The sequence below is a fragment of the Mirounga angustirostris genome, unplaced genomic scaffold, assembly GCF_029215605.1.
Source record: "Mirounga angustirostris isolate CCGP_5_RB_7025 unplaced genomic scaffold, mMirAng1.0.hap1 SCAF_1, whole genome shotgun sequence".
Taxonomy (NCBI): domain Eukaryota; kingdom Metazoa; phylum Chordata; class Mammalia; order Carnivora; family Phocidae; genus Mirounga; species Mirounga angustirostris.
The window spans coordinates 149,140,709-149,166,900 of NW_026991709.1; the positions used below are offsets into that span (position 1 = coordinate 149,140,709).

The window sequence follows — 26,192 nt, forward strand, 5'->3', positions numbered from 1 at the left end:
AGAATCAGTTCTTTTCCGCTCCTCAAGCTGCTAGTCTGTGCACGGGCTCCCTCCTGGAGGCATGCGTTCCTGGCATAAGGCAAACAAAGCCTGCTGCCATGGACCAAACACTGCTCTCCAGCTCACACAAAACCAGAAGCCGTGCATGGAATACCAATCCCAAAGGCTTGGCCGTTTAGTTTCCTGTTTGCCCTTCCTTATTCTTTCTGCTGGGCTTCAGCGGGCCTGGGTCCTGAACTGTCCCTTGAACTCCCCTCCAAGGCTGGGGACACCCCTCCCTAAGCTCTGTGCATCGGAATTGATCTCCAAAAAGTGGCTGGGACTTGGAACGGGCAGCACGAGCGGGCCTCAGGGACCTTCTGCTTCCTTCCCACCAGCTCTCAGAACCACCTAGAATTCTCTCTCTTCTCAATGTCTGGCATGTGCTCCCACCAAAGGGCCCCTAAGGGCAGGGCCCAGGTCTCCCTCTACTCCATCCTCCCCACAGAACAGCCACGAACGTAAGTTAACTAGGGGACACCAGTGTCCATTCTGAATGGGGGTGCCATGCTATTTTGCCTCTTTTGCTATGGAGTTGAGTTCTTTATATATTTTGGATACTAACTCCTTGTCACATATATGATTTTTAAATATTTTCTCCCATTCCATAGGTTGCCTTTTTGTTTTATTGATGGTTTCCCCTGCTGTGCAGAAGCTTTTAAATTTGATGAGGTTCCATTTGTTGATTTTTGCTTTTCTTGCCTTTGCTTGTGGTGTCAAACCCAAAAAATCATCACCAACGCCTGTTTTCTTCTAGGAGTTTTATGGTTTCAGGTCTTACATTCAAGTCTTTAATCCATTTTCAGTTAATTTTTGCATATGGTGTAAGTTAGGGGCCCAATTTCATTCTTTTGCATGTGGCTGCCCTAAATGTTTTTAATATTACCCTTGGGACCAGGCACTATCTTAAACACTTTATCTGTTTTTATTCTTTTTTAAAAAAATTTTTTAAAGGCCTTATTTTTAAGTAATCTCTACACCCAGTGTGGGGCTCAAACTCACAACCCCGAGATCAAGAGAAGCATGCTCTACCGACTGAGCTAGGCAGGCGCCCCTATCTTCAGCACTTTAAATGCATCAACTCATTTCTTCTGCACAATGGCCTGATGACATAGAAAGTATCATTGTTCCCATGTTTCGGGAAAGATGGAAATGATGGGGAAATTGAGGCACAGATTAAAGTCACAGAGTCAGTGAGTGGCCGAGGCAGGGTTCCAGCCCAGGCAACCTGGCACCAGAGCCTGCGCTCTCCCCAGCTCGTTCGTATTTCTTTCTATTTTCTCCAGACTGCCTGCTTCAAGCTTCAGAGGTGGTTCCTAGCCCTAGAATGTCAATATTCTGTGCATTTTTTCCTAAAGTGTGCAATCACCCACCACTTATATTTTCCACTTTTCTTCCTGTTCTAATAAATTTCTAGTGGAATTTTCCAAGGTCCCCCTTACCGCACACCTCACCGCCACGAGGCAGTCATCCGTACATGCACCTGAGCACCTGCTAAATGCAAGGCACCGATCCAGGCATTTGGCTTTGATGTACGTCAAACCCTTCTCATACTAGCCTGACAATCCCGAGTGTGTACGCCTGTGTGTAAATAAATGAATGAGGGTTTGACTGTGTGTGTGTGTGTTCTGCACTGCTCGGCCCAGTAGCTGCCAGCTCTGAAACGAGGCACGTCACCAGCAAGGGGACCTACCACCACGGAGCACGACGGTACGGGTGTGCCAAGCTTCTCCTCTAAATGAGGCGCACACGCGCCAAGGCAAACCTGCGACCAGACTTTGTCCTGGATCTGCAACAAATTCATTCCAGAACCTAAGGAATGAAGGAAACAAGAAACAGAAACATCTCTGAAAAGGACCTGTTGTGGACATGCACCCAGCTGGCAGAAAGCCGACTGTCTCTTGCAGCAAGCCCAGACCTGGAGCTCTTTCCCAACGGAATGGATACAGTGTGCCTGGCTCATTATGCAACTAGAGGGCCAGAGAACCAGAGGTCAGCAGGGCCCTCAGAAACACATGGCCCCACCACCTCCTCCAAATAGTCCTCACGTCAGCCTGGGAATCTGCAGTCCTAAGATCCAACACTACACTGATGAGGAACTGTTCTCCGCGTCCCCTGGGGTTCAAGGGGTCTGCTCAGAGGGTCCCGTGCCGATGTGGGTCAGTCCTCAGGCTTCCCCAATCACATCTAACTTTTAAAGAAATCACCGAGATCAGCTCACGAAGTGTGTCTGAAAACAATCTACGTTTCCCAAGGCTTTCCTGAGGATGGCAAAGGGGAGAGAAGCCAGAGCACAGGAGGACGGCTCTCCTCTTCCTCCCCCACTGGGCCCAGGTGGAGGCAGACAGCCGTCGGCCGGGATGCTGATGGCATCACGCACCCAGGTGAGGAGGTGAGATGGCTGGGAATCAGGGGGTGACTTCTCAGGTGGGTGAGGAGAGCGGAGCGGAGGGCCTAGCCAAGGCTGTAGAACCCAACCTTTGGAATGCCCACAGGAGCGGGGCCATGACGTTTCCCAGCAGCACTTCACAGCCCCGGGGTGGACACGGGCTATTCCAGGCTTAGGGCTTTGCTGGCCTGACTTGTGTAGAGCTACCTGTAGGAGTCCTTTCTTCTCCAGATTGTGAGTGAAGCTGGGGGACCACCGCTTGGGCACCTTACTTTCTCTCCCTGAACGCTAGAATAATATGTGGCATACGACAGCACTCGGACAACTCCAGATGGATTCCCAGGAGGCTCTGAGCATTCCGAGACTCTTCCGAAGCCACGCGAATAGGTCCGGGCTCTCGCTCTGCACTCGGCTCCCCTCTGCGCTTCACAGGTCTTCTAGCTTGGCCTCATGCAAAAGTGCCTTTGGCAGCCTCCTCCCAGCTCTCCTTCCTCACTGGCATCGCTTACATTAATTTTTGGCAAGGCATTGACTCCAGAAACTCACCACTCCCTTGAGTTCTTCAAATGTGAACACAACTTCAAGAAACAACTCCTTGTGGGAGCCAGGCTCCAAGATGGCTCATGCTCATCGCCAAGCTCTGCTGTTCACACCTAATGAGGTCCCTGCCTTCCTGTATCTGGGTAGGTCTGTGCGACCAGTAGGGTGGGCCACAAGGGATGGCATGTCACTTCCAAGGTTAAGGTGTAAAAGATTCTGCGGCCTCTGCTTGGCCGCCCTCTCCTCTCATCCCTCACTCGGGGCGGGGGGGCGGATCCAGCTCCAGTGTCATTGGTGTCCTATGGGAGGCCCACATGGTGAGGGAGTGAGGCCTCTGGCTAAGAGGTCTGAAAGTGGATCCTCCAGCCCCAGTCGAGCCTTTTGATGGCTGGTCCTGGTTGCCAGCTTGAATGCCACCTCATGAGAGCTCCTGAGCCAGCACCACCCAGCTCAGCTGCTCCCAGATTACAGACCTGAAGAAATTCTGTGAGATAATAAACACTTGTGGTCGGGGCGCCTGGGTGGCTCAGTCGGTTAAGCGTCTACCTTCGGCTCAGGTCATGATCTTAGGATCCTGGGAACAAGCCCCACATCAAGCTCCCTGCTCAGTGGGGAGTCTGCTTCTCCCTCTGCCCCTGCCCGCACTCATGCTCTCCCTCTCTCTCTCTCAAATAAATAAATAAAATATTTAAAAAATAAAGTTCCTACTCTGTTAAGCAGTGCATTAGACAAAAAAAAAATTAACAGTTGTTGTCTTTAGCTGCTAAGCACTAGGGTCATTCGTTACACAGCAAAAGATAACTAATACACTCCTTTCATGGCAAAATATGAAAGGGCTAGAAGTCTGGCACCCACCCGGGGGGATGAGGCCCACACCACCCACAGGCATGCACGTCCATACTGAACAGGCACACCCCCCAGGACTCTGAAGGCTTACCATCACTGTAGTCGATAGGGGCATAAGACCCAAGGAAGAGGGAAGCAGCAAAACTACTGACCAAAGAAATTCTCTGTGAAAGAGAGAAACACAGTGAGATAGGCCTCATTTCCATAAGCAACTGAATACTCTGGTACGCACCACCCAAGAAGAGTTTTAAACTGGGGAGGGAAGTGGAAACATTGAGTGAGATGCCCCAGTAATGGCGGTGACTGAGTATCCTGGATTCTAGAGCATTGGAGTATCTGGAACACCAAGAACTGAGTCCTTGGGAGAGCACCTACCTCACTCTGCAGTTTCTGACAGGCCAGAAAACTATCAAGTCCAACAAAGAGAAAAGAGCAACAAGGCCTAGGAAAAAGCCGTGCTTAAGGAAGTGGCTTTTCCGCCCGGCATCCAGGGAGCGTGGTGCCTGATTTCCTTCCTCCGTTTTTGTGGTCTTTATAGCTAGTCCCAAGGGAAATGGGATGTGTGGCCACAGGATTCAGAACCAACAAAGATACTCTCAGGGGTTCAGAATAAATGAGTGAGTTGGCCCCTCAGAAGCACCAGAGCCCAGGCATGAGCTGGAGAAACTGGTAACGGATTTCAAATATCCCCCTGAGGGTCCGTGCTTCCACATGGGACTCAGGGGCCCTTGGACCACAGCAGAGAATGCCAGCACCTCCTGTCCCCCCCTCAGGCCACCTTTGTTCCATACACAGAGTGTGGAGAGGGTTTTTCATCTCTGCCCTTACCCACCCCCGCCCCGGAAATCTGCACTGCTAATGCCGCAGAGTAATCTGTAACCTTGAGTCGTCACATAATAAAAGGGATGTTGTTAATGCCCAAGATTAAAAAGGCACTCTGGTTTAACATGCGCTGATCATTTTCTAATGATCCAGAGATGAAAATCACTAGCCAAGTTGTGGAGCTGCTTCCCAGGTGGCGTTAAGAGCTGGCTTGCAGCACCTGTGGATGAAGGACCGAATCTGAGCTCCTGGGACACAGGCTCTGGCTGAAGGGCCATGGTGGGGACACATGGGTCCAGCTTGTCCCATTTCCAAAGAAAACATCGAGCCCATGCCCATCAAGAGCCTGGTAGCCATCCTGCGCTAACCATGCAGGAAACTGAGGGGACAGACACTAGCAGGCACCCGGACCAACGACTCAGGTGGCCCCAGGAAGACACCAATCCCCACAGCTCCCACCCTGCCCTTAACCTCTGCCCCTGACCTCCGCCCCACCTGGTCAGGAGAGGCCCTGACTTCTCTTTCCCACAATTCCATTCTCTCCCTCCTCTTTGGAAATGGCTTGCCAGTGAGAAAAAAGCAAACTGGATATATACCATTTCTAATGTCTGCTAATCGATGTTTTTGGCCAGTGCACACAAGATGTATTTATGCTAAAGGTAAGTATTATAAAAGAAATTCAACTGTGACTTAAATCAAATAGGAACGTTTCACCAACCTCTGTCTGTGAGTAGGCCTCGGGATTCTGCTGGTAAATCTTTGCAATTTGGTTTCCTGTAAAACGCTGGAAAAAGACTGCAAATTTTTAAAAACCCAACTCCTACATGCAATGATCATCTCTAGAACTTGCGACTGGCATAGCATGCTCTGTATATGAGTTTGTGTCGTGAAAGCTTTACAAAGGCCTCAAATCTAGAAATGTCAGCTGAACACCCTTAGTGAATAAGCCTTGCTCCTCACCCGGCACAGTGACCGTGCAGACCAAGGGCCCCAGCGCAGAAGACGCAGGTCCGCTCCCCACCCCTCCCTGTTGTTTTTAAGGCCGGTGGCCCAAGAAGGGTCACATGACCCAAGCTGGCCAATCGCAGCCAGCCCTGTAACGGTGGCCGAAGCCAGTGGGAAAGAGGCATTCTTTTTTTTTTTTTTTTTTTTAACTTTTCCAGGAGCTGCACTAAGGGCCTTGCATACATTGACTCCTTTCAGCTTCAAAACTGCCTGAAGTGTAAGTGCTATTTGTATCCCAGGTTAGAGGCTGACGTGGAGGTGACATCATGACCCCGCACAGAGCACAGCCAGGGTCACACCTCAGCTCCCCGCTGGGCAACGGGAGGCGCATCCTTGCTCGTGGGCAGCAGAAGGAGGCAGGACAGCCTTGAGCAGAATCGGGGGCCAGAGTGCCCAATCCTGGCTCTGCAGGGCGACACCCACAGGGCCTCATGTGATCCCCACTGGGGCAGGTCACCAGCTGTGTCCTCCCAGACACCCAGGGACAAGGGACCAGAGCCAGCAACAGGACTTTCCTCCCAGGGCCAAACCTAGCCCCCAGCCCCCAGCCCCTGGCGGGCGCTGCGCACCTCATAGGCACGGGAGCCAGTGAGGCAGCTGAGAGCCTGGGCCCCGCCCACAGCGGCCTCCAGCCCACGGCATTGGGCTGTGGTGCTGGAGTCCATCCACACCGGGCTGTCCCTGATGGAGAAACAGGCCTGGAAAGGAGGAATGAAGGCACAGGTTTGAATTCTGCCTGCTGACTCTGGGAGCCGCCCTGGGTCTGGCGGTTCCATGGCCAATCACAGCAGGTGTAGGCACCTCCTCCCTGGACGTGACCTTGGAAGACCCTGGGGCGAGCCCTTGCAGCCCAAACCTCGGCCTGGCCCAGTGGCGTCTCTCCCCAGAAAGCTCAAGGGAGAAGGTTCCGATGAGGACACCTGAGCACCACGGGCAACACTGGGGATGAGCTGGGGAGGGCTAGAACTGCAGCAAAGTGCAGTTTCCCAGGGGCCTTTGCAGCCCGGAACCATGGAGAAGACAGAACCTGCCTTCCCAGCACCACCAGGAGACATCATGCCCCAAGGGGAGATCTCTGAGGGGGAAACTAGCCAGAGCCACGCCTGGCAGGAAGGGACCCATGAGGAGGGCTATGCACCCGATCCTCTGTCCAGACACCAGCTATTTCCACCTGGAGGCAGGGCAGACCATGTTCACCACACTACGGCCAAGCCAAGTTCTTATACCCTTGACAATGCACAAAAGCCCCAGACTTCCAGGCCCGCAAAGGCTTGGGCCCTTCTCCCCTCGGTTACCTGTAGCTGCTTATGTAATAGGAGGTCTGGTGACAGGCTTGTCAGCACCCGGCTGGCCCCAGCCTTCCAGTATACACTTCCATGTTGCTGTCAAGGCAAAACCCAAGCACACGTTCACACGGCCACACACTGGGATCACCTCCCAGAGACAGAGAAAGACTCCAGACCACACCCCAAAGAACTGGCTCCAAGCCTGCCCCTGCCATTTTTTACTCACAGAACTCATCCCCTTTCTGAGACTTGGTTTTCACCTCTAGAAAACGAGAACTCTGCCCTGTCCACCTCAAAACTTATAGGAAGGGTCCAAGAAAGAATTAGTGGTTTGGATTTTGGTATCCTTGTAAAATTGTATTTAAATATATTGCTCATATTACCTGAAATTCATTCCTTTATTCAGTTACCCATTCATTCATTCAACAAACATTTCCTGAGCACTTAGATCGTGCCAGGTGAGGGGATAGATGAATAGAATGGTACTGTCCCTGTTCTCTACATATTGTCTTTGAGTCAGGGAGAAAGACACAAACACACAATTACAAAACCCTATGGATGTGCAGTGGCAGGGCAGTGGGGACACAGAGGAGGGGCATCGAACGAGGTGGTAGAAAGGACATTATTAGCAGGGAAGGAGCTGGAGTTGAGTGTGTGGGTGCTCCACGCAGAGAGCAAGCGCAGCTGAGAGAGCCTGGCAGGTGTGGAGAGTGGTGGTATTCCACACAGGGGGCTGAGTCTCGGGCGGGAGGGCGGCAGTGAGGGCTGGAGGGGGAGGTGGCATCCTGAGCACCAGGGCCTGGACATACATGCTCAGGAGGTGGGGGCTTATCTTGGAGGTGTGGGAACTCTGGATTAGCAGGGGAGTGACATGGCCAGGGCTGAATGTATGAAAGGGTTTGGGGGAGTCACAGAGAAGGTATGTGGGAGGCAGGGAGGCCCAAGCAGAGGACCAGAGAAAAATCATAGATATTCAGCCTGGGGCAAAAGAGGAGGATTGGAGAAGAGGTGTGATAGATTTAAGAGTCATGTAACAAATCAACAGGGCATGGGGACCCCTTGGACGTGGGTTCGAGGATGACAGGTTGTGGCCCTGGGGAAAGATGGAGCACTCAGTCTAGCACATGATAAGCTGGAGGTGTTCTTGAGACACCTGGCCATGGGGTTGGGGGATGCCCAGGAGGGAGAGGGTATCCCAGCCTGGGGTTCAGATGAGAGAGGTGGACGAGATCCCCCAGGGAATCTGTTTCTGTTTAACAAGGACAGGAGCGTTAAATTCCTGTTAGGTTGGAGGGTAGGGGAGAAGAGGTGGCTTCAGAAAAATTAGTCAGCGCTCTCTAACGAGGATGTGAAAGCAGGCTAATCCACCATGGAGCAAAGTGATTCAGATGGTAAGATTCAACTTGGGTCCTGACTCCTCCTCCAGGCAGCTGTGTGACCTTGGGTAAGTGACATCACCCCTCTGTGCCTCAGTGTCCCCATGTAAATGGCAATGATATTAAAGGCAGTAGCTAAAACTTAAATGAAGTTTTTATGCACTATGTATTTAACATTCACATCGACCCTAAGGCAAATGAGGGCACAGAGTCACCAGAAAGTTCGATGACACTGCTTTTAAATGGCGGGCCTGGGGACAGAGCCAGGCAGCAGACCCAGAGCTCCCGTGCTAACCGCACCCCGACACCACCTCATAAAATCATTGTAACCATTAGGTTAAACAGTGTACCTAAGAGGCACCGGGGTGGCTCAGTTGATTAAGCAGCGAACTCTTGGTTTTGGCTCAGGTTGTGATCTCAAGGGTTGTGAGCCCTGTGTCGGGCTCCGCACAGGGTGCTGAGTCTGCTTGAGATTCTCTCTCCCTCTCCCTCTCCCTCTCCCTCTGCCCCTTCTCCTGTTCACACACACTATCTCTCTCTCTCTTTCTAAAAAGAAAAAAAACAGTATACGTAAAATGCTCGGCACTGCACCTGGCCTGTACTAAGTGCTCAGTCAGTGTGTTTTGTTATTATTTTTACTAATAGTGCTACTACTAAAACTGCTATCATTAGGAGTATAATTTCTGACTTTGCCTCTACTTCCTGGAAACGGAAAAGCAATGCTAGTGCTCCCAGACAGGCATCATAAATGCACGTCAAATGCTTCCTCCACCCCGTTAGAGGACCTCTCTCTGGTTCTTCCTCACCCAGCATCCTGTTCTGTATAATGCTTCACAGTCCCAGCCGCCTCAGATCCTTCAGCAAGGAGGCAAGCTCTACATCCTCAAGGTAGAAGAGTGGCAGGGGTCTTTACCAATGACAGAAAGCGTGCAGCGGCTCTCAGGAAGCAGCATTTCCTCCAGGGGAGCCCCGCACCCCTGCCCGATGGCTGCCCCGCATGCTGCAGGGAGGCTGCCACAGACAAACCTGGCCCGCCCCAGACAGGGCGAGGACTTGAGAGAAGTCGAAGCCCGAAGCCTTCATCCTCTCCAAGATGATATCCAGAGCCTGAGAAGACAAACGGAGCCCACTGTGACTCTCTGGAACCACTGAGTCATGCAAACCCTCAGGCCTCAGCACTAAAACCCAAGTGCTTGCCATTACCCTGGAGATGCGAAAGAGCTGATGGCTTGGGATAGATAAGCCCTGGAATAATTAATTAAAGTAGGCACCCATCAAATAAAAAGGTGAACCCTGGTAAAAATAGCTTAAATAGATGGAATCAGAAACCACTGGTCCCTCAAATTCTGCTTCTCCAATTTGTGACTTCCAAGCACTCAGGAAGAACAAAAAACAAGGTGGATCAAATTATGGTTTCTTTTATTTGCATTTTCAACCCACTGGACTAGTGGTGTGACTTCACTGCAACAGAGAGGTGAAGAGCAAAGTAGACAGCCCCCATCAGAGAGGGGCCCAGGCCTAGACTCCGTGTGTCCAGGAGCACCAGTCTGGAAGGAGTAGATAGAGATGGTGGCCATTTGTCCCAATCCCCATTCTACCCTCCACCATCTGGGTGTTATCTTTCTTGCAAGACCCCAGGTGTGGGATAGATGGAGCTGCCTGCCCAGAGCTCCCCTAAGAATTCAGGGCAGGAATTAGAGAGTCACCCCAGGCTGCTGGAGCTTTGACCTGACACCACCATCCCCACCCTCTGCTGGGAGGGCTCCTCTCGAAGCCCTGGCTATGGGCTGCCAACTCGGCCCTCCTGGCCAAACCTTGAGCAGGGAGTGGGGCATGGCTGGAGGGGGGACTGGCAAAGCTAGAACAGGCCCAATCCTGGGGGGCTGCTCATAATTAGAAATCATGTGGCCCCACCCCCAAGTCTGACTCTCTATCCATTGCTCATCACTCCAAGTTAAGGCCCCAAACTATCGAAAGCCCTGACATTATCACTGGGACTTCTAGACACTGACTCTTGCCTGTCACCCCCACTGCCCCTTGGTCTGGCTCAGCCCTAGGAAGTCCATTCTCGCTGGCCTGTCTGGTGGAAAGCTGTGCTTTACCCCAGTCCTCCAGTATGAGTCAGGGTCAAGTTGATTAAAAAAAAAATTTTTTTTTTCTTTTAAATTACACTAGTTATCTTAACAGAAAGAATTTAGGAGAGGGAATTACTTAACCAGGTATTGGAGGACTGAACCAGCTTTGGCAGACACACTGAGCACTGCCTTTGGCTGGCTTCCAGTTTCAGTGTCTCGGGACCCCCGAGGCAGACTCAGCCCTATCATGCTGGTCTGTACTGGCCACGCCCCTGGTCCCGCGGCTCTATGGGTCACCCACGTTTGGCAACAGGCATCTTCCTTTCTTGTTGGTCCTGAGCAGGCAGGCCTGGCTTGGAGTCCATCTGAGCCTGAACACTAAGACGCCAGTGCTGTGTCTGGATCTCAGGGTACAAGGGTGGCCAGAGGGCCTCCTGCAGAGTGTTTGGCAAAGTTTTGGGAAAAGCGGTATTCTGAAGATGGCTACTTCCTGGCAGGGCCTGCAAGTGCTCTAGCAACAGACCTGCAAGCCCTCTCAGGCTCAGGAGTACTGACACCAGCCGAGGATTCGTCTAGCCTGAGGAGCCAGGCTGACTCCATTTCCCAATGAAGACCTGGTCTCAACAGAGGGTCAGGGATCCCTGTGCTTACCTGGACCCACATCAGGACTGGAGAGGTCACTGTCAGCCCGTCTTCATGAACATGAACTCCACCCTGAGTCCTACAAGGAGAACAAGACAGAATGCTGGACAGGGCCTTGGGCGGGAGCCCGGTGGGGACAGACCCTGGATTCCTCCAGTGGAAAGAGAAATGCCCCTTCCCCAACATCGGTGGGAACTCTAAACTGAACAAGACTGAACAGGGCTGGCAAGATGGAAAGAGAAGTCCTGGAAATTGCTCAGGGGTGACAATTCTCAGAAAACACCAGCAAAAACAAGCCTTCTAAATATGAGGGGCTTGCCCTAGAAGGCAGGCATGGTGTCACTTGGTGCTGTGGCCATGAGGGAACTAGGGGGTGCAGGGTTGGATTAAAACCCTCTCAAGCCCACTGGGTTTGGAGAGGTAGAAAGGATGCACTACAAAGAGGTGCTGCATCTGCAGGAAAAGTTCTTGGCTATCAGACCAGGGAGTCCTTGGATTGCAAGCCTGGAAAGTTGCCTGGACCGCTCTCCCTACCCTCATCCCCCCTATAAGGCCCTCGTGTAAATAACTGATTTGACAAAATCCAACCCTTTCAATGATGAGTTTATCTTTATTTTTAAAGATTTTATGTATTTACATGAGAAAGAGAGAGAGCACAGAGGGAGAGGGAGAAGCAGACCCCTGCTGAGCAAGGAGCCCGATGCAGGGCTCCATCCCAGGACCCTGAGATCATGACCTGAGCCAAAGGCAGATGCTTAACCGATTGAACCACCCAGGTACTCCTCAATGACGAGTTTAAAACAACAACAGCAACAACAACAAGGGGGCGCCTGACTCCAGAGTCAACTCAGGTGTCTCTAAGCAGGTGAAATGTATAAATCGTGGTGTGTGTGTGTGTGTGTGTGTGTGTGATGGAGTACTACACGATAATAATAATAAAAAAGTGAACTATTGATACACACACCAACAGAGATGAATCTCCAATGACCATGCTGAATGAAGGAAGCCAGGCACAAAAGAGTCCATATTACATGATGCCATGTATATAACATGCTAGAAAGCGCAAATCCACCTGTTGTGAAAAAGCAGGTCAGTGGTTTCCCAAGTCCAGCAGGAAGGAAAGGATGGAATGCAAAGGGGCACAAAGAATCTTTTGGGAGCGATGTAGACAGTCTGTATCTTAATTTTGGTGGTACTTTCCCAGCTACAGTTCTGCCTCTATCAAGATGCACTGAATTGTACATTTTAATGGATGTCCTTTTTTTATACACAAATGATACTCAATAATAATGACATTTTTAAAAAGATACTATTAGAAAAAGTGAAAAAGAGCAGCAAACTTTCCCATAGACAATAAAAACCATCAGAAAAAAAATGTTGCCTTTACAAAACACATGATAATTGCAACCAAACAGTCCGCATGTATTTAGCAACTTAAAATGGGCAATTCCTGCTAGGAGGGAAGACCAGCGCTCCCCACACCTGCCAAAGCACCAGGCCCAAATGGTTTCACAAAACAGTGCTCTGAAACCTTTAAAAAACAAGTATTTCTAATATTGTTTACCTTGGAATTTTCCAATTCTTTTTATGAAAAATAAAATAAAATCAACACCAAAACCTAACAAATACTGTACCAAAGTACAAGCAACAGAAGAAAAAACTGATTAAATAGACAACCAAAATTTAAAACTTTTGTTTCAAAGGACCATCAAGAAAGTGAAAAGACAACCACAGAAACGGGAAAAAAGTTTTGAAATCATATGTCTGATAAGAGACTTGTATCCAGACTATCTAAAGAACTTTTACAACTCAGTAATAAAAAGACAACGCAGTTGAAAAATGGGCAAAGGATCCAAGTGGACATTTCTCCAAAGAAGATACACAAACGGCCAAACATACTCAACATCGCTGGTCATTAGAAAGATGCAAATCAACACCACAATGAGCTACTACCATTTCATGCCCACTAACACAGCTATAATCATCAGAAGAATAGTAAAAAACAAATGTTGGCAAAAACATGGAGGAATTGCAACCCTCCTATACCACTCGTGGGAGTATAAAATGGTACAATTGCTTTGGAAAAGTCTGTCAGTTCCTCCAAATGTTGAACATAGTTACCATAGGACCCATTCATTCCACTCCTAGGTATACCCCCAGTGGAAATGAGAACACATGGCCACACAAAAACTTGTACACTAGATTAGTCAGCTTGGGCTGCCATAACCACAGATGAAGTGGTTTAAACAACAGGCATTTAGGGGCGCCTGGGTGGCTCAGTCGGTTAAGCGGCTGCCTTCGGCTCAGGTCATGATCCTGGGGTCCTGGGATCGAGCCCCGCAGCGGGTTCCCTGCTCCGCAGGAAGTCTGCTTCTCCCTCTCCCTCTGCCTGCCTCTCTGCCTACTTGTTCTCTCTCTCTCTATCTCTCTGTCAAACAAATAAATAAAATCTTTAAAAAAAAAAAAACAAAAAAAACCCCAGGCATTTATCTGGTCACAGTTCTGGAGGCAAGAAGCCCATGATCAAGGTGCTGGCAAATCTGGTTTCTGGTGAAAGCATTCTTCCTACGTGCAGATGGCTACCTTCTTACCGTGTCCTCGCATGGCCCTTTCCTCTGTGCATACTCGGGCGGGGGGGGGAGGGGAGAGAGGGAGAGAGAGAGAGAGAGATCGTCCTCTTAGAAGGATACCAGTCCTATTGGATTAGAGCCCCACCCTTAGGACCTCATTTAACCTTAATTACTTCCCTCAAGGCTCTATCTCCAAATACAGCCACATTGGAGGTTAGGGCTTCAACATGCTTTTTCAGGGGGCGGGAGAAGGACACAATTTAGTCTATAACATCCATGAATGTTCATAGCAGGATTATTCATAATAGCCAAAGAGTGGGATATCTGGCAACTGATGTATGGATAAACAAAATGTGGTAATATCCATACAATGGAACATTACTGAGTATACTATACAAAGGAATGAAGTAGCATACAACATAAATTTGGGAAACGTTATGATAAGTGAAAGACACTTGCCAAAAATGACCACATATTGCATACATTCGTTTATAAGAAATGTTCAGAATAGGCAAATCCATCGAGACTGTGGTTGCCAGGGTTGGAGGAGGGGCATAGGGCGTGTACTGCTAGTGGGTACGGGGTTTCTTTTTGAGGAGATGAAAATGTTCTAAAATTAAATAGTGGAGATTGTGACACAGTTCTATGAGTATATTAAAAACCACTGAACTGTACATTTTGAAAGAGTGAATTTTTTGGTACATGAATTCTATCTCAATAGAGCTTTTAAAAAAAAAGATACGATGGGGGGATGACCCTGTATTAGTTAATTTCCATGGCTTGACACAGTTGAAAGTTAGTTCTCACTCACATAAAGCATCATCAGTGGTGTGCTAGGGACCAGGAATGCGGGGGGGGGGGGGGGGGGCTCTGTTCCCTGCAGTTATTCAGGGACCCAGGAGGATGGGGGCTCTTCTCATCTCCCAAGTGGTTTCCAAGGCTGCCCTGGACACTCACATCCAGCCACAGGACCCAGGAAGACACAGGGCAGAGGATCACAGTGGGGGTCGTATGGTCTCGTAGAGAGGCCTGTTCACTTTCTCTCATGTTCTGCTGGTTAAGACTCAAGTCACACGGCTGAACAAAACTGCACGGAAGGCAGGAGTATGCCCAGGAGGAGAAGGAAAGAAGTCTGGTAGATCACTGGTTAATTGCTACAAAAGTCCCCATTTACATTAGTAAAAAGATACAACAGTCAGAAAGAAGTTTAAAATGAATCATAGGTACCAGGTGGTTTTGCCCTGGTAGTGACCTGAAACTACTAAGCTTCTTTAGCTCACAATTCTGTGGGTCACTGGGTTGGGCTCAGCCGGGCTCCCTCTGTGTGTCGGCTAACAGCAGCTAGAGGGCTCTGCCTCTGGGGGCCAGCCGCTGCTTCTCTTAGCTGGGGATACAGGGGTAACTTGGCCACGTGTCTCTCATTCTCCAGCAGGCTGGCCTGAGCTCGGTCACGTGGTGGCTGGGCAGGGTTCCAAGAATGAGAGCAGAAGTCAGCAAGGCCTTCTTGAGGCTTAGGTCTAGAACAGCACAATGTTATTTCCCTCACGTTCTACTGGTTAAAATCCACAGGTCAGGAAATGACTCCCATCTCTTGACTGAAGGAGCTACAAAGTCACACTGCAAAGGGCCTGGGTGTAGGGAAGGGTGGGGAAGAATGGTCCTTTCTGCAATATATCCCAATGTGCACGATCCATATGTCAAACATATCAAAACCCATGTGAAGTATTCAAAAGAAGCCTTGAGGGACGCCTGGGTGGCTCAGTCGTTAAGTATCTGCCTTTGGCTCAGGTCATGATCCCAGGGTCCTGGGATCGAGCCCCACATCGGGCTCCCTGCTCAGTGGGGAGCCTGCTTCTCTTTCCCTCTGCCTGTGCTCTCTCTCTCTCTCTCTGACAAATAAATAAAATCTTTAAAAAAAAAAAAAAGAAGCCTTGAACAAACGGAAAGACAAAACATATGCCTTGATAGGAAAACTCAATCTCATAAAGTTGCCAATTCTCTGCAAGTTAATTTATAAATGTAATATGATCTCAATAAAAATATTAACAATTTCGCTTTCTGGAACCTTAAAAGCTGATTCTAAAGTACATATCAAAAAAGAACAAGAACGTCCACAGACACTGTAGAAGAGTCAGAGGGGACCAACAATTCTAGATATTAAATCATATTATAAAGCTGGAATAACTAAAACCACATGTCACTGGCTCATGAACAGACCCTCCCAACCAACGGCACAAAAGAAAACGCCCAGAAATCGACCTAACCGTACACAGAAATTAGCATATAAAGCTGGCATCTCAAATCAGTGAGGTAAAGATGGGCTTCTAAAAATACGGTATTAAGACAATTGGAGAGTCATTGGGAAAAAATTGGAGCTGGATCTAAATGTCATGCCATACAGCTAAACTCCAAACATTTTTATATAAGAAAACTGAAACCTTACAAGAACTAGAAGAAAACGTAGGCAAAGTCCTTCACAGTCTCCGAATGAGGAAGGCCTTTCAAACCGTGACTCCAAATCTGGAAGCCACAGGAAAAGGCCGAGAAGTGCAGTAGCACAGGAAACAAAACTCCGTGTTGTTTGCCACCGCCCACAAGCAAGTCAAAAGCAAACTCAAATCTGAGAAACATATTTGCAATTCATTTAACAACAAAGAGCTCATTCCTCCAATATACAAAGAGCACCTAGAAATAATCAATCCAACAGAAAAATGGGCAAAGGTCATGAAAAACAACCTCACAGGAAAAAAAAGTTCAAGTAGCCCTTCGACATTTGAAAAGATGCTCACCTTCTTTCATAATAAGAGAAATACAAAGTAGATCCACATAGACGTACCATTTTTCACCTCTCTGAGTAGCAAAGAACAAAAGACTCTTTTAACACCCACGCTGCATTGCAGTGCTGTGGGAAACAGGCACTCACACGCATTGCTGGTGGGGTGTAAATCAATACAATCCCTATGGGAGGCAATCTGGCCATATCTTCCAATATTATAAATCTATTTGCTCTTTGATCCAGCAATCCTATTTCCAAACTTTTTTTAAAAAGATTTATTTAGGGCGCCTGGGTGGCTCAGTTGGTTAAGCGACTGCCTTCGGCTCAGGTCATGATCCTGGAGTCCTGGGATCGAGTCCCACATCGGGCTCCCTGCTCGGCAGGGAGTCTGCTTCTCCCCCTGACCCTCCCCACTCTCATGCTCTCTCTATCTCATTCTCTCTCTCAAATAAATAAAAAAAAGATTTATTTATTGGGATGCCAGGGTGGCTTAATGGGTTAAGTGTCTGCCTTCGGCTCAGGTCATGATCCCCGGGTCCTGGGGTCGAGCTCCGCATCGGGCTCCCTGCTCAGTGGGGAGCCTGCTTCTCCCTCTCCTGCTACCTGGCTTGTGCTCTCTTTCTGTCAAATAAATAAATACAATCTTTAAAAAACTAAATTAAAAAAATAAAAGATTTATTTATTTATCTGAGAGAGAGCACACACATATTCACACATGTGCAAGTGGGGGGAGGGGCAGAGGGAGAGAATCTTCAAGCAGACTCCCTGCTGAGCGTGGAGCCTGCCTTGGGGCTCGACCCCATGACCCATGAGATCATAACCTGAACCAAAACCAAGAGTCGGATGCCCAACTGACTAAGCCACCCAGGCATCCCCCTATTTCCAAACTTCTATCTTACAGATAAACCGGCACACGTCTGTAATGCTATATGTAAGGTAACTCGCACGTCATTTTTCACTGCAAACAACCCAGCATCCTTCAATTTCATCTACACGGTGGAATACTATGCATCCTATAAAAAGAACACAGAGGGCGCCTGGGTGGCTCAGTCCATTAAACAACTGACTCTTGGTTTCAGCTCAGGGCATGATCTCAGGGCTGTGAGATTCAGCCCTGCATCAGGCTCTGTGCTCAGCAGGGAGCCCGCTTACGATTCTCTCTCTCCCTGCCCCCCTACTCCTCCCCCAACTCGAGATCACACACACTCTCTCTCTCTAAAAAAAAAAACAACACAGAAGCTCTGTGTACTGATGTGGAAACACAGCCTAATTATTGTGAAATGAATAAAACAAAGTACACAATGGCGTATACAGTAAACTTTCTGATATGGAAGTAAGGGAGAAAATAAAAATATTCACATCTGCTTATATTTTTATATAAAACACTGGAAGGATACACAAAGAACTAATGAAAATTCTCTGTTGAGGAGGGCAGGAGGGCAGAAATGAGATCACGGAGGGATTAAGACTTTTCACTACATGCCTTCTATTTCTCTCAAATTATGTACCAAGTACATGCAATGCCTATTAACAAAATATCTGTATTAAAAAAAACACTTTGGAAAAGAATATGGCAGTTTTTTAAAAACCTAGCATACAACTTAACCATTCCTGAGTATTTCATTTCCAAGACAAATGAAAACTTAGGTTGACACTAAGACACCAAGTTTCATAGCCTCTTTATTTACAATAATAAAAAACTGGAAACAATCCAAATATCCTTCATCAGATGAATGGATAAACCAATTGTGGTCCATTCATACAATGGAATACTACTGAGAAACAAAAAGAACAAATTACTGATACATGTAACAACACAGATGAATCTCAAAACGATTATACTGAGTTTTAAAAGTCAAATAAAAAAGAATATATAATTATGATTCCCTTTATATAAAATTTTAGAAAGTGTAAACTAATCCATAGTGATAGAAAACAGACCAGTGGTTGCCAGGGGGCTTGGGGTAGGGAAGAGGCATAAACTCAAAGGGGCATGAGAAAGCCTTTGGGGTATGGAAATGTTCATTATCTTGATTCTGGTGATAGTCTCATGGAGGAGCATCTATGTCAAAACTTACAAAGCTGGGGCGCCTGGGTGGCTCAGTCAGTTAAATGTCTGCCTTCGGCTCAGGTCATGATCCCAGGGTCCTGGGATCAAGCCCTACATGGGGCTCCCTGCTCAGCAGGGAGTCTGCTTCTCCCTCTCCCTCTGCCCCTCCCCCAGCTCATGCTCGCTCGTGCACGTGCTCTCTCTCTCTCTCTCAAATAATAAATAAAATCTTTTTAAAAAACTTACAAAGCTGGGCGCCTGGGTGGCTCAGTCGTTAAGCGTCTGCCTTCGGCTCAGGTCATGATCCCGGGGTCCCGGGATCGAGTCCCACATCGGGCTCCCTGCTCGGCAGGAAGCCTGCTTCTCCCTCTCCCACTCCCCCTGCTTGTGTTCCTGCTCTCGCTATCTCTCTCTGTCAAATAAATAAAATCTTTAAAAAAAAAAAAAAAACTTACAAAGCTGTACATATTTATTATATGTTCAGTTTACTGTACATCAATTATATTTCAATAAAATTATAAAAAACACAGTGCAGGAGGAATGAACTAGATCTTAAAAATGTAACTGGGTAAAAAAGCAATACTAAACAATACTGTATTTTGGGTAGGGGTATCTTTTTTTTTTTTTTCCCAAATGGAGAGGACTGATAGACTCATTGAGTCAAAAGAGAAAGTGAGGTAGAATTTAAAAATTTAAAAGAACAGAAATCATATGAAGTGTGTTTTCATACTATAATATGGAATTAAAGCAAAAATCCAGAACAGAAAGATCACTGGAAGATCTGGAGATTAAGCTATATCCTTCTTTTTTTTTTTTTTTAATTTTATTTATTTATTTGACAGAGAGGCACAACAAGAGAGGGAACACAAGCAGGGGGAGTGGGAGAGGGAGAAGCAGACTCCCCACTGAGCAGGGAGCCCTAGGCGGGGCTCGATCCCAGGACCCTGGGATCATGACCTGAGCCGAAGGCAGATGCTTAACCAACTGAGCCACCCAGGCGCCCCTAAGCTATATCCTTCTAAATAACACATGAGTCAAAGAAGTATCGAGAGAAACTAAAAAAATATTTTGAACCAAATAAAAATGAAAATATGACATCAAAATCTGTGGGATACAGCAAAAGCAGTGCTTAGAGGGAAATCTATAGCATTAAAATGCACATATTAGAAAAGAAGAGCTAAAATAAAAAAATCTAAGCTTCCACTCCAGGAAAGGAGAGAAGAGCAATGCAAGCTTAAAGCAAGCAGAAGAAAAGAAATACTAAAAATGAGAACACAGATCAATGAGAAATGAAAAGAGGAAAACTGTAGAGAAAATCAACAAAACCAAAAGCTGACTTTTCAAAAAGATCATTAAATTGATAAACCTCTAGCCAGGCAAACCAAGACAATGAGCGAGAAGACACAAATAATCAGTATCAGAAATGATAGAAGGGTCATCACTACTGATCCCACAGACACCGAAGTAAAATAAAGGAATATTATGAACAACTCTAGCCACAAATTTAATAGCTTAGATGAAACAGATCAATTCCTTAAGACACAAACTACCAAAACTCAAACACACATGACCTGCAGTAATACAAACTACAAATGCAAGATGGCTTCCAACCTGAACTCAAAGGAGGCATACGACATGAGCAGCAGTGGGGGTACACAAAGAGTCATCAGGGAAGTAGTATCTTTTTTCTTTTTTTAAAGATTTTATTTTATTTTTAAGTCATCTCCACACCCAACAAGGGGCTCGAACTCACAACACCGAGATCAAGAGCTGCACACTCTACCGACTGAGCCAGCCAGGCGCCCCGGAAGTGATATCTAAAACAGTCGTGGAGGGACACTTCCACCAGGGCCTCTCAGAGCCACCTCAGAATCAACAAGTCCACAGCTGTATGGACTGAATTATATTCCCCCCAAATTCATATACTGAAGTCCTAATCCCTAGTACCTCAGAATGTGCCTGTATTTGGAGAAAGAGCCTTGAAAAAGGCAATTAACTTACAATGAAGTCATCTGGGTGGGCCCTAATCCTGTATGACTGGTGTCCTTATAAAAGTAGATTGGGACACAAATAACACAGTGGAGGCACCAGGGATGCAGGGGCAGAAGATGACCGTGGGACAGGCAGCAAGAAGGCAGCCATGTGCAAACCAATGAGAGAGGCCTCAGAGGAAACCGACCCTGCCAGCACCCTGACCTAGGACTTCCAGGCTCCAGAACTATAGGAAAACAAAATTCTGTTGTTTAAGACACCCCGTCTGTGGTATTTTTTTCTGGCAGCCCTCCCAAACTAATACAACAGCTAAACTCATGATTTTTCTCCCCAAAACCAACTCTCTTCAGTCTACCATCCATCCAGAAGGCCAGCCAGAAACCTCACTTTCACATCTCACATTCAGTTCTGCCCCAGGCCCTGTCAATTTCGCCACCCAGCTCTCTCCTTCCAAGGCTATTATTTCCCATCTAGATGATCTTGAAAAACCTCCATGGTCTCCCAACCTGCATTCTGACCAACCCCCAAATGGTCTCCCACTGCACCCAGAGATCTTTTCAAAACACAGATACAACCGTGTCACACCTTACCCCCATCCCTATGGTCCTTCAGTGGCTGTTCATAGGTATTAGGATATAGACAAACTGTGTACCAAGGCCTATGTGACCCAGCCCAGCCTCCACCTCCCTCTCTGCTCCCCAGCCACACTGGCCTTCTTCAATTCACTGAATAAGCAGTGTTCTTTCTTGCTTTGCACACACTGCAGTGTGTGGGCTTTGCACACACTGCTCCTGCTGCCTAGAATGCTCTCTCCCTTCCATCACTTGGCAAACCCCACTCACTCAGACCTTGGCTAAAGCACTACTTCCTTAGGGACCCTTCCTGACCACCCCCCAAGTCTGGGTCACATTCCTTTATAATAAACATTTGGAGGGGCGCCTGGGTGGCTCAGTCGGTTAAGCGGCTGCCTTTGGCTCAGGTCATGATCCTGGGGTCCTGGGATCGAGCCCCACGTCCGGCTCCCTGCTCAGTGGGGAGCCTGCTTCTCCCTCTCCCTCTGCCTGCCGCTCCCCCTGCTTGTGCTCTCTATCTCTCTGTCAAATAAATAAATAAAAATCTTTAAAAAAAAAAAAAAATTTGGAGAAAGGAGTTCCTTTTCTTCAATGGCCTTCTCTGAGTCTATAATCAAATATTCTTTTGTGAGATTCCTTGATTGATATCAGTCTCCCCTACTCAACAGGAAGCTCTGGGAGAGTAAGGACCATGTCTGGTTCACCATCAAGTCCCAGTACCCAGCATGTGCCTGACACAAAGTGAGTCTCAACTGATACCTATTGCATGTATGGATGAATGTGTGCATAGAATTGGGAAGGAATGGAGAACACATTCAGGGCACAGGAAAAAAGGATGCTGAGAGGTCTACCAAGACCCCACCATGCCTGCAGTTTGATCAAGCCAGATCTACAGGTATCAGCTCTTAGGTTCTTGGATGCAATTCCAATGTGGTGGGGGACGGGAGGGGATGGTGATTCCCTACACACAACACCAAGCAATTCTCGGACACCAGCAGATGGTCTGACATTTTCTACCCAGAGACAACATCAAATTCCACACGTGAAGGGGTCAGTCCTACAAGACTGCCCTCCCCACCCACTTCGGATGCCTGGCGCCAGCCCTAGGCTGTCCTGTGCTTCTGACCAACCAGTCACAGATTGTTGGTTCCAATGGCCTTAGGTTCTTTTGCTTGAGCAGCTCACAGAACTCAGGGAAACTTGTACTTAGGTTTACCAATTTATTAAAGGACACGGAAGGACAGGAATCCACAGCCAGATGAAGAGATACATAGGGTGAGGTATGAGGAAAGTGCAAGAAGCTTCCATATCCTTTCCAGGGACACCACTCTGCCCAATCTCCACGTGTTCACCAACCCAGAAGCTCTCTGAACCCAGTCCTTCTGAACTCTTATGAAGGCTTCATTACATAGTCCGGATTGACTAAGCCATTGGCCATTGGCCTTTTCGACCTCCAGCTGAAAATCCCAACCCTCTAATCACATGGTTGGTCTTCTTGGCAACCAGCCCCTACCCTCAAGTGGGGTCCAAAAGTCATCTCCATTAACATAACAAAAGACACCTCTATGACTCTCAACACTTTAGGAAGTTCCAAGGGTTTGGGGAGCTGTGAGCCAGGAACTGTGGAAGAAGACCAAATGCATGTGAGAAATATATTTTGGCCATCTGAATGACCAAATATGTATTTCTTGTAAATCACAATGTAACACCGGAATAGTGTGGTTTATGAATGTAAAAGGTTGAGGGAGGACCCCAAAACCAACCCCTCCCACACACACATACACTAGGTACATACCCAAATTCTAGAAGGTCTCTGTCAAAATTCACACTGTCCTCATAGAACACATTCAGCTCTGCATCAACAGCAACAACTTTCACCTGGAAGGCATTTTAAAAAATGGTGTATAGAAATTTCCTCAGCTTCTACACTGGCCCAGGGGTAGGAACATCACCAGGTGAAGCCCAGCACCCTAGTGAGTGGCTCAGCCTGCAGACCTCCCAGAAGGCTGGGGTACATCACTGTAACCACGACAACGGAGGCTTCCTCTGGGAACATACCCAAAGAGTAGGTAAAATGAAGAGGCTGAGGCAAAATCAAAACACCTATACTGCTCAAGGAATCTTTGGCCCCTCTAAACAACCAAAGCCAAGACCCTCTAGAACCAGATGTTCATAGAAGAGCTGATTCCAGAACCTGGCAGGCAGGCCTGAGTTAAGTCCTCCAGGGGAAGGAATGAGAAGCAGCATTTGGAGATGCCTCTGGGGACCCTGTGTGCAGGGACCTGAGAGACCAGACAAGGTCCCTGGGCTGTTCCCATAGGCTGTGATCATGGTCCTGAGATATACAGGTCCGGAAGGGAGCAGACCTCCAAACTCGGACAGATGGGCACTGAGACCCAGCAAGGCAACCTGACTGCAGAGTCCCACAGGACTTTCTGATCAGGGATTGGTCTAAGCCTGCCTCCCTGACCCATCGCGGAGACCGAGGGGTTTGACAACACGTGTGCTGACTTCCCAAGTTAAAGAAAGGGAGCCCCTTGGCACCCCACACCCAGGTTGAAGGCATTTTGACTCTGCTCGCCTGTCTGCGGAGCCCCGGGAGCAGCACGGCCCGTCCGGGTACGTTGACCCGGGCATGCTGGTGCCAACCAGGGGTGGAACAAAGGTCATGCGTATATCGTGCCCATTCCACGTAAAAAAAGTTTCTAGCAGTGATCTGGTTCCAGGTCACTGGTTATGCCTGTGTGCACGTCTACCCGTCTGTTTGTTCCCGAGTCTTGCGGCCGAGCTCCTTCGGCTCCCTGTCACTCAGCGCCCACGACGGGCGAACCCTTGGGGACCCCGGCCGCTCGGGGTACTTCCCGCTACGTGCCCGCGGGATCCGCCGGGGCTGGGGGCGGGGGCGCCCACCGTTTCCGGGAGGGCCCGAGTCCAGGCCGGGTCGCGGCCGAATCTGGCGGGGTCGCCGGCGCCCCCCCCCCCGCCCCGCCCCAGGAAGCCCTGGAGGGAGGCGCGCCCGCGCGCGGCTCGGCCCAGGGTTCCCCGCGCCCGGGTCCCGCCAGCCCGCCCCTCCCGGACCCGGGGCCCGCCACGGTACCTGCTGCGTGCTGAAGTCCCAGCCCAGGCAGCAGGGGCGAGCGGCGCGCTCGGCCATGGCCGCGGAGGGTCCGGCGGCGCGTCTGTCCGTCCTTCCCGCGGCGGCAGTGTCGCCGCGCTCCAGCGCCCGGAGACGCCGGGCCCGCCCCTCGCCCCGCCCCGCCCCGCCGGACTCCCGGACCCGTGTCACCCGCGGGCTGGCGCTCTGGCGCCGCCTGCCGGGGGACGGGGCGGGGACGCGGGTCCGGCCGGCCCTCGCGCTTCGCGCCTGTGCAACAAGGCAGGTACCCCCTGCGCAGCTCTCTCCCCAGCCCTCGCCTGCCCTCCAATCCATCCACATGGGCTCCCAGCACAGGTCTTGCCCTAACGCGCCCTGGCTTCCCGCGGAGGACGTCTGGGCCAGAGGTTCCACCTTTAATCTCGCTTAGCCCTACCTGTCTCTGGTGGCCCTGAGCCTGGAGGCTTCCATGGCTGTCTCTTGGGTACTAAGGCAGCTGTCCACTCATGCTGGCGACACGGAGGTCACAGACAAATGTATCCTGGGGCTGCAGGCACTGGGCTCCAACGGGCCCTGTCAGGTCCCAGCAAATCTGAATGGTTACCCAGCTCTGACATGTGCCACATTCCACCTCTGTATTTAAAACCAGAGCTCCCCGTGTTCTGGACAGAGAGGCTCATTCATTCCTGGGATCAGCTGGTATTGGTAGTCTAATGTGTGCCAGACATAGTGAAGGGGGCATGAGAAACAAAATCAGACCCACTCACTCCCTTTCCCCCTGGAAGCGAGGACGCCTTCCCTTCCCCACATTCCAGCTGGCTATGTCATTCTTGTCCCTAGGACTGACTTCTTTCCAGAAGCTCTCCCAGGTGAGATGCTCCTCCCAGGGCCTTCCCAGCCCATGAGAGCCCCTCTCATACTTTTGCAATGGTCTGATTACCCGGCTGTCTCTCTTGCTGAACTTGAGCTGCTTGGAGCCCAGATGCTCCTCTTAGCCCGAGGTCCCTAGATCAGTGACAGAACTAGACCCACACGCCAGTAAATTTGACTCCAGAATCTGCATGTTCAACCACTAAAGAAGACAATTTTCTGGGTAGTCTTATGAGAAGGGCTGTGGCAAAATACAAATGTCTCTGAAGGCCAAGGCCGCCTCTTTCTCAAGTTGTCTCATAGGGAGGCCCTATCTTGTCCAGGGGTGCCTTTCTCTGTGGGCTGTGGCACCTAGACCCCATTCTGGTGCCTCCTTTCTTTTGGAGGTCTGAGAGCCCGTTTGCCTGCATAGGAAGCTGCCCACCCACGACTTAACCCACTAGCAAGGAATGAAGACAAAAAGTGTAATTCCAAGTTGTCGATGACTCTCAGGTTGTCCTCTCTGTTGATGCCCTCAGAAAGCACACCCAGCAGTAGAGGTGGTTCCGGGGGACCCTGAGGAAGCGCTGCCATGGCCCGAGTGAGGCTAGTCTTTTGCTTATTTTGCTCCAAGCTTGAACCTGGCTCCCTGCGCAGAACCAATTAAAGAGCCCCTGCACTGACTTGGGAACAAAGCAGAAACTGCCCCGGAGGTGTCTCTTCGCAGTGACCAGGATACCCACGGTCCCCAGCGAGGCTCCTTCCCTCATCCGGGGCCCTAACTGATACCCCAGCCTGAGGGCAAAGACAATCCCCAGAAAAGAAGTCACTTGATTAGATTTGAAAAATAGGAAGTTGCTGTGTGGAGAACAGGGGCAAAAGGCAGGAAGGAGAAATGGGTTAAAATGGGGCTGAAGGAAGCCTGAGGTAAGGCAGAGGTACCAAGGATGGAGACAGTGAATGGAGTCGCGATATATTCAGGAAGCTCTGGGAACCACGTGGCCTGAGAGGGGGAGGAGTCAAAGGCAATGTCCCGTTTCTAGTCTAGGCGACCTGGTTTGTTAACTGTTGATGCATAACAAAGCACCTTCAAAACTTGGTGCCTTAGAACTGTAATCTTGTAGTGTCCCTCACCTGTTGGCAGGTCAGCAGGGGGCGGGGCAGAGGTGTCAGCTGATCTAGGCTAAGCTCAGGTGGAGTGGCTCTGCTCCACATGTCTCTCATCCTTCTCTTCCTGGGACCAGCGGAGGACCCCAGCCATGCTCTTCT

At 49.2% G+C, this 26,192-nt stretch overlaps 1 protein-coding gene across 9 annotated transcripts in view; it reads right to left on the reverse strand.

Moving 5' to 3' along the window:
- The window catches only part of XYLB (xylulokinase), a 53,949-nt gene extending 29,732 nt beyond the window's left edge, over positions 1-24,217 (reverse strand). For 7 of the 9 annotated variants that reach the window (XR_010411137.1, XR_010411136.1, XR_010411135.1 and 4 more), the window contains exons 1-9: positions 24,078-24,217; positions 22,776-22,858; positions 11,030-11,099; positions 9,330-9,410; positions 6,937-7,023; positions 6,211-6,339; positions 5,355-5,420; positions 3,906-3,978; positions 1,733-1,851 (exon numbers count right to left, since the gene is read on the reverse strand). Coding sequence is in view for 5 of the 9 variants with exons in the window: in XM_064590039.1 (XP_064446109.1) it covers positions 1,733-1,851; positions 3,906-3,978; positions 5,355-5,420; positions 6,211-6,339; positions 6,937-7,023; positions 9,330-9,410; positions 11,030-11,099; positions 22,776-22,858; positions 24,078-24,134 (765 nt within the window). In the remaining 4 variants the exon portion in view is untranslated. Of the gene's footprint in view, positions 1-1,732; positions 1,852-3,905; positions 3,979-5,354; positions 5,421-6,210; positions 6,340-6,936; positions 7,024-9,109; positions 9,248-9,329; positions 9,411-11,029; positions 11,100-22,775; positions 22,859-24,077 lie in introns of those variants that run through there. The other 2 variants (XM_064590041.1, XM_064590055.1) reach the window with 2 other exon arrangements.
- Positions 24,218-26,192: the final 1,975 nt, after the last annotated feature.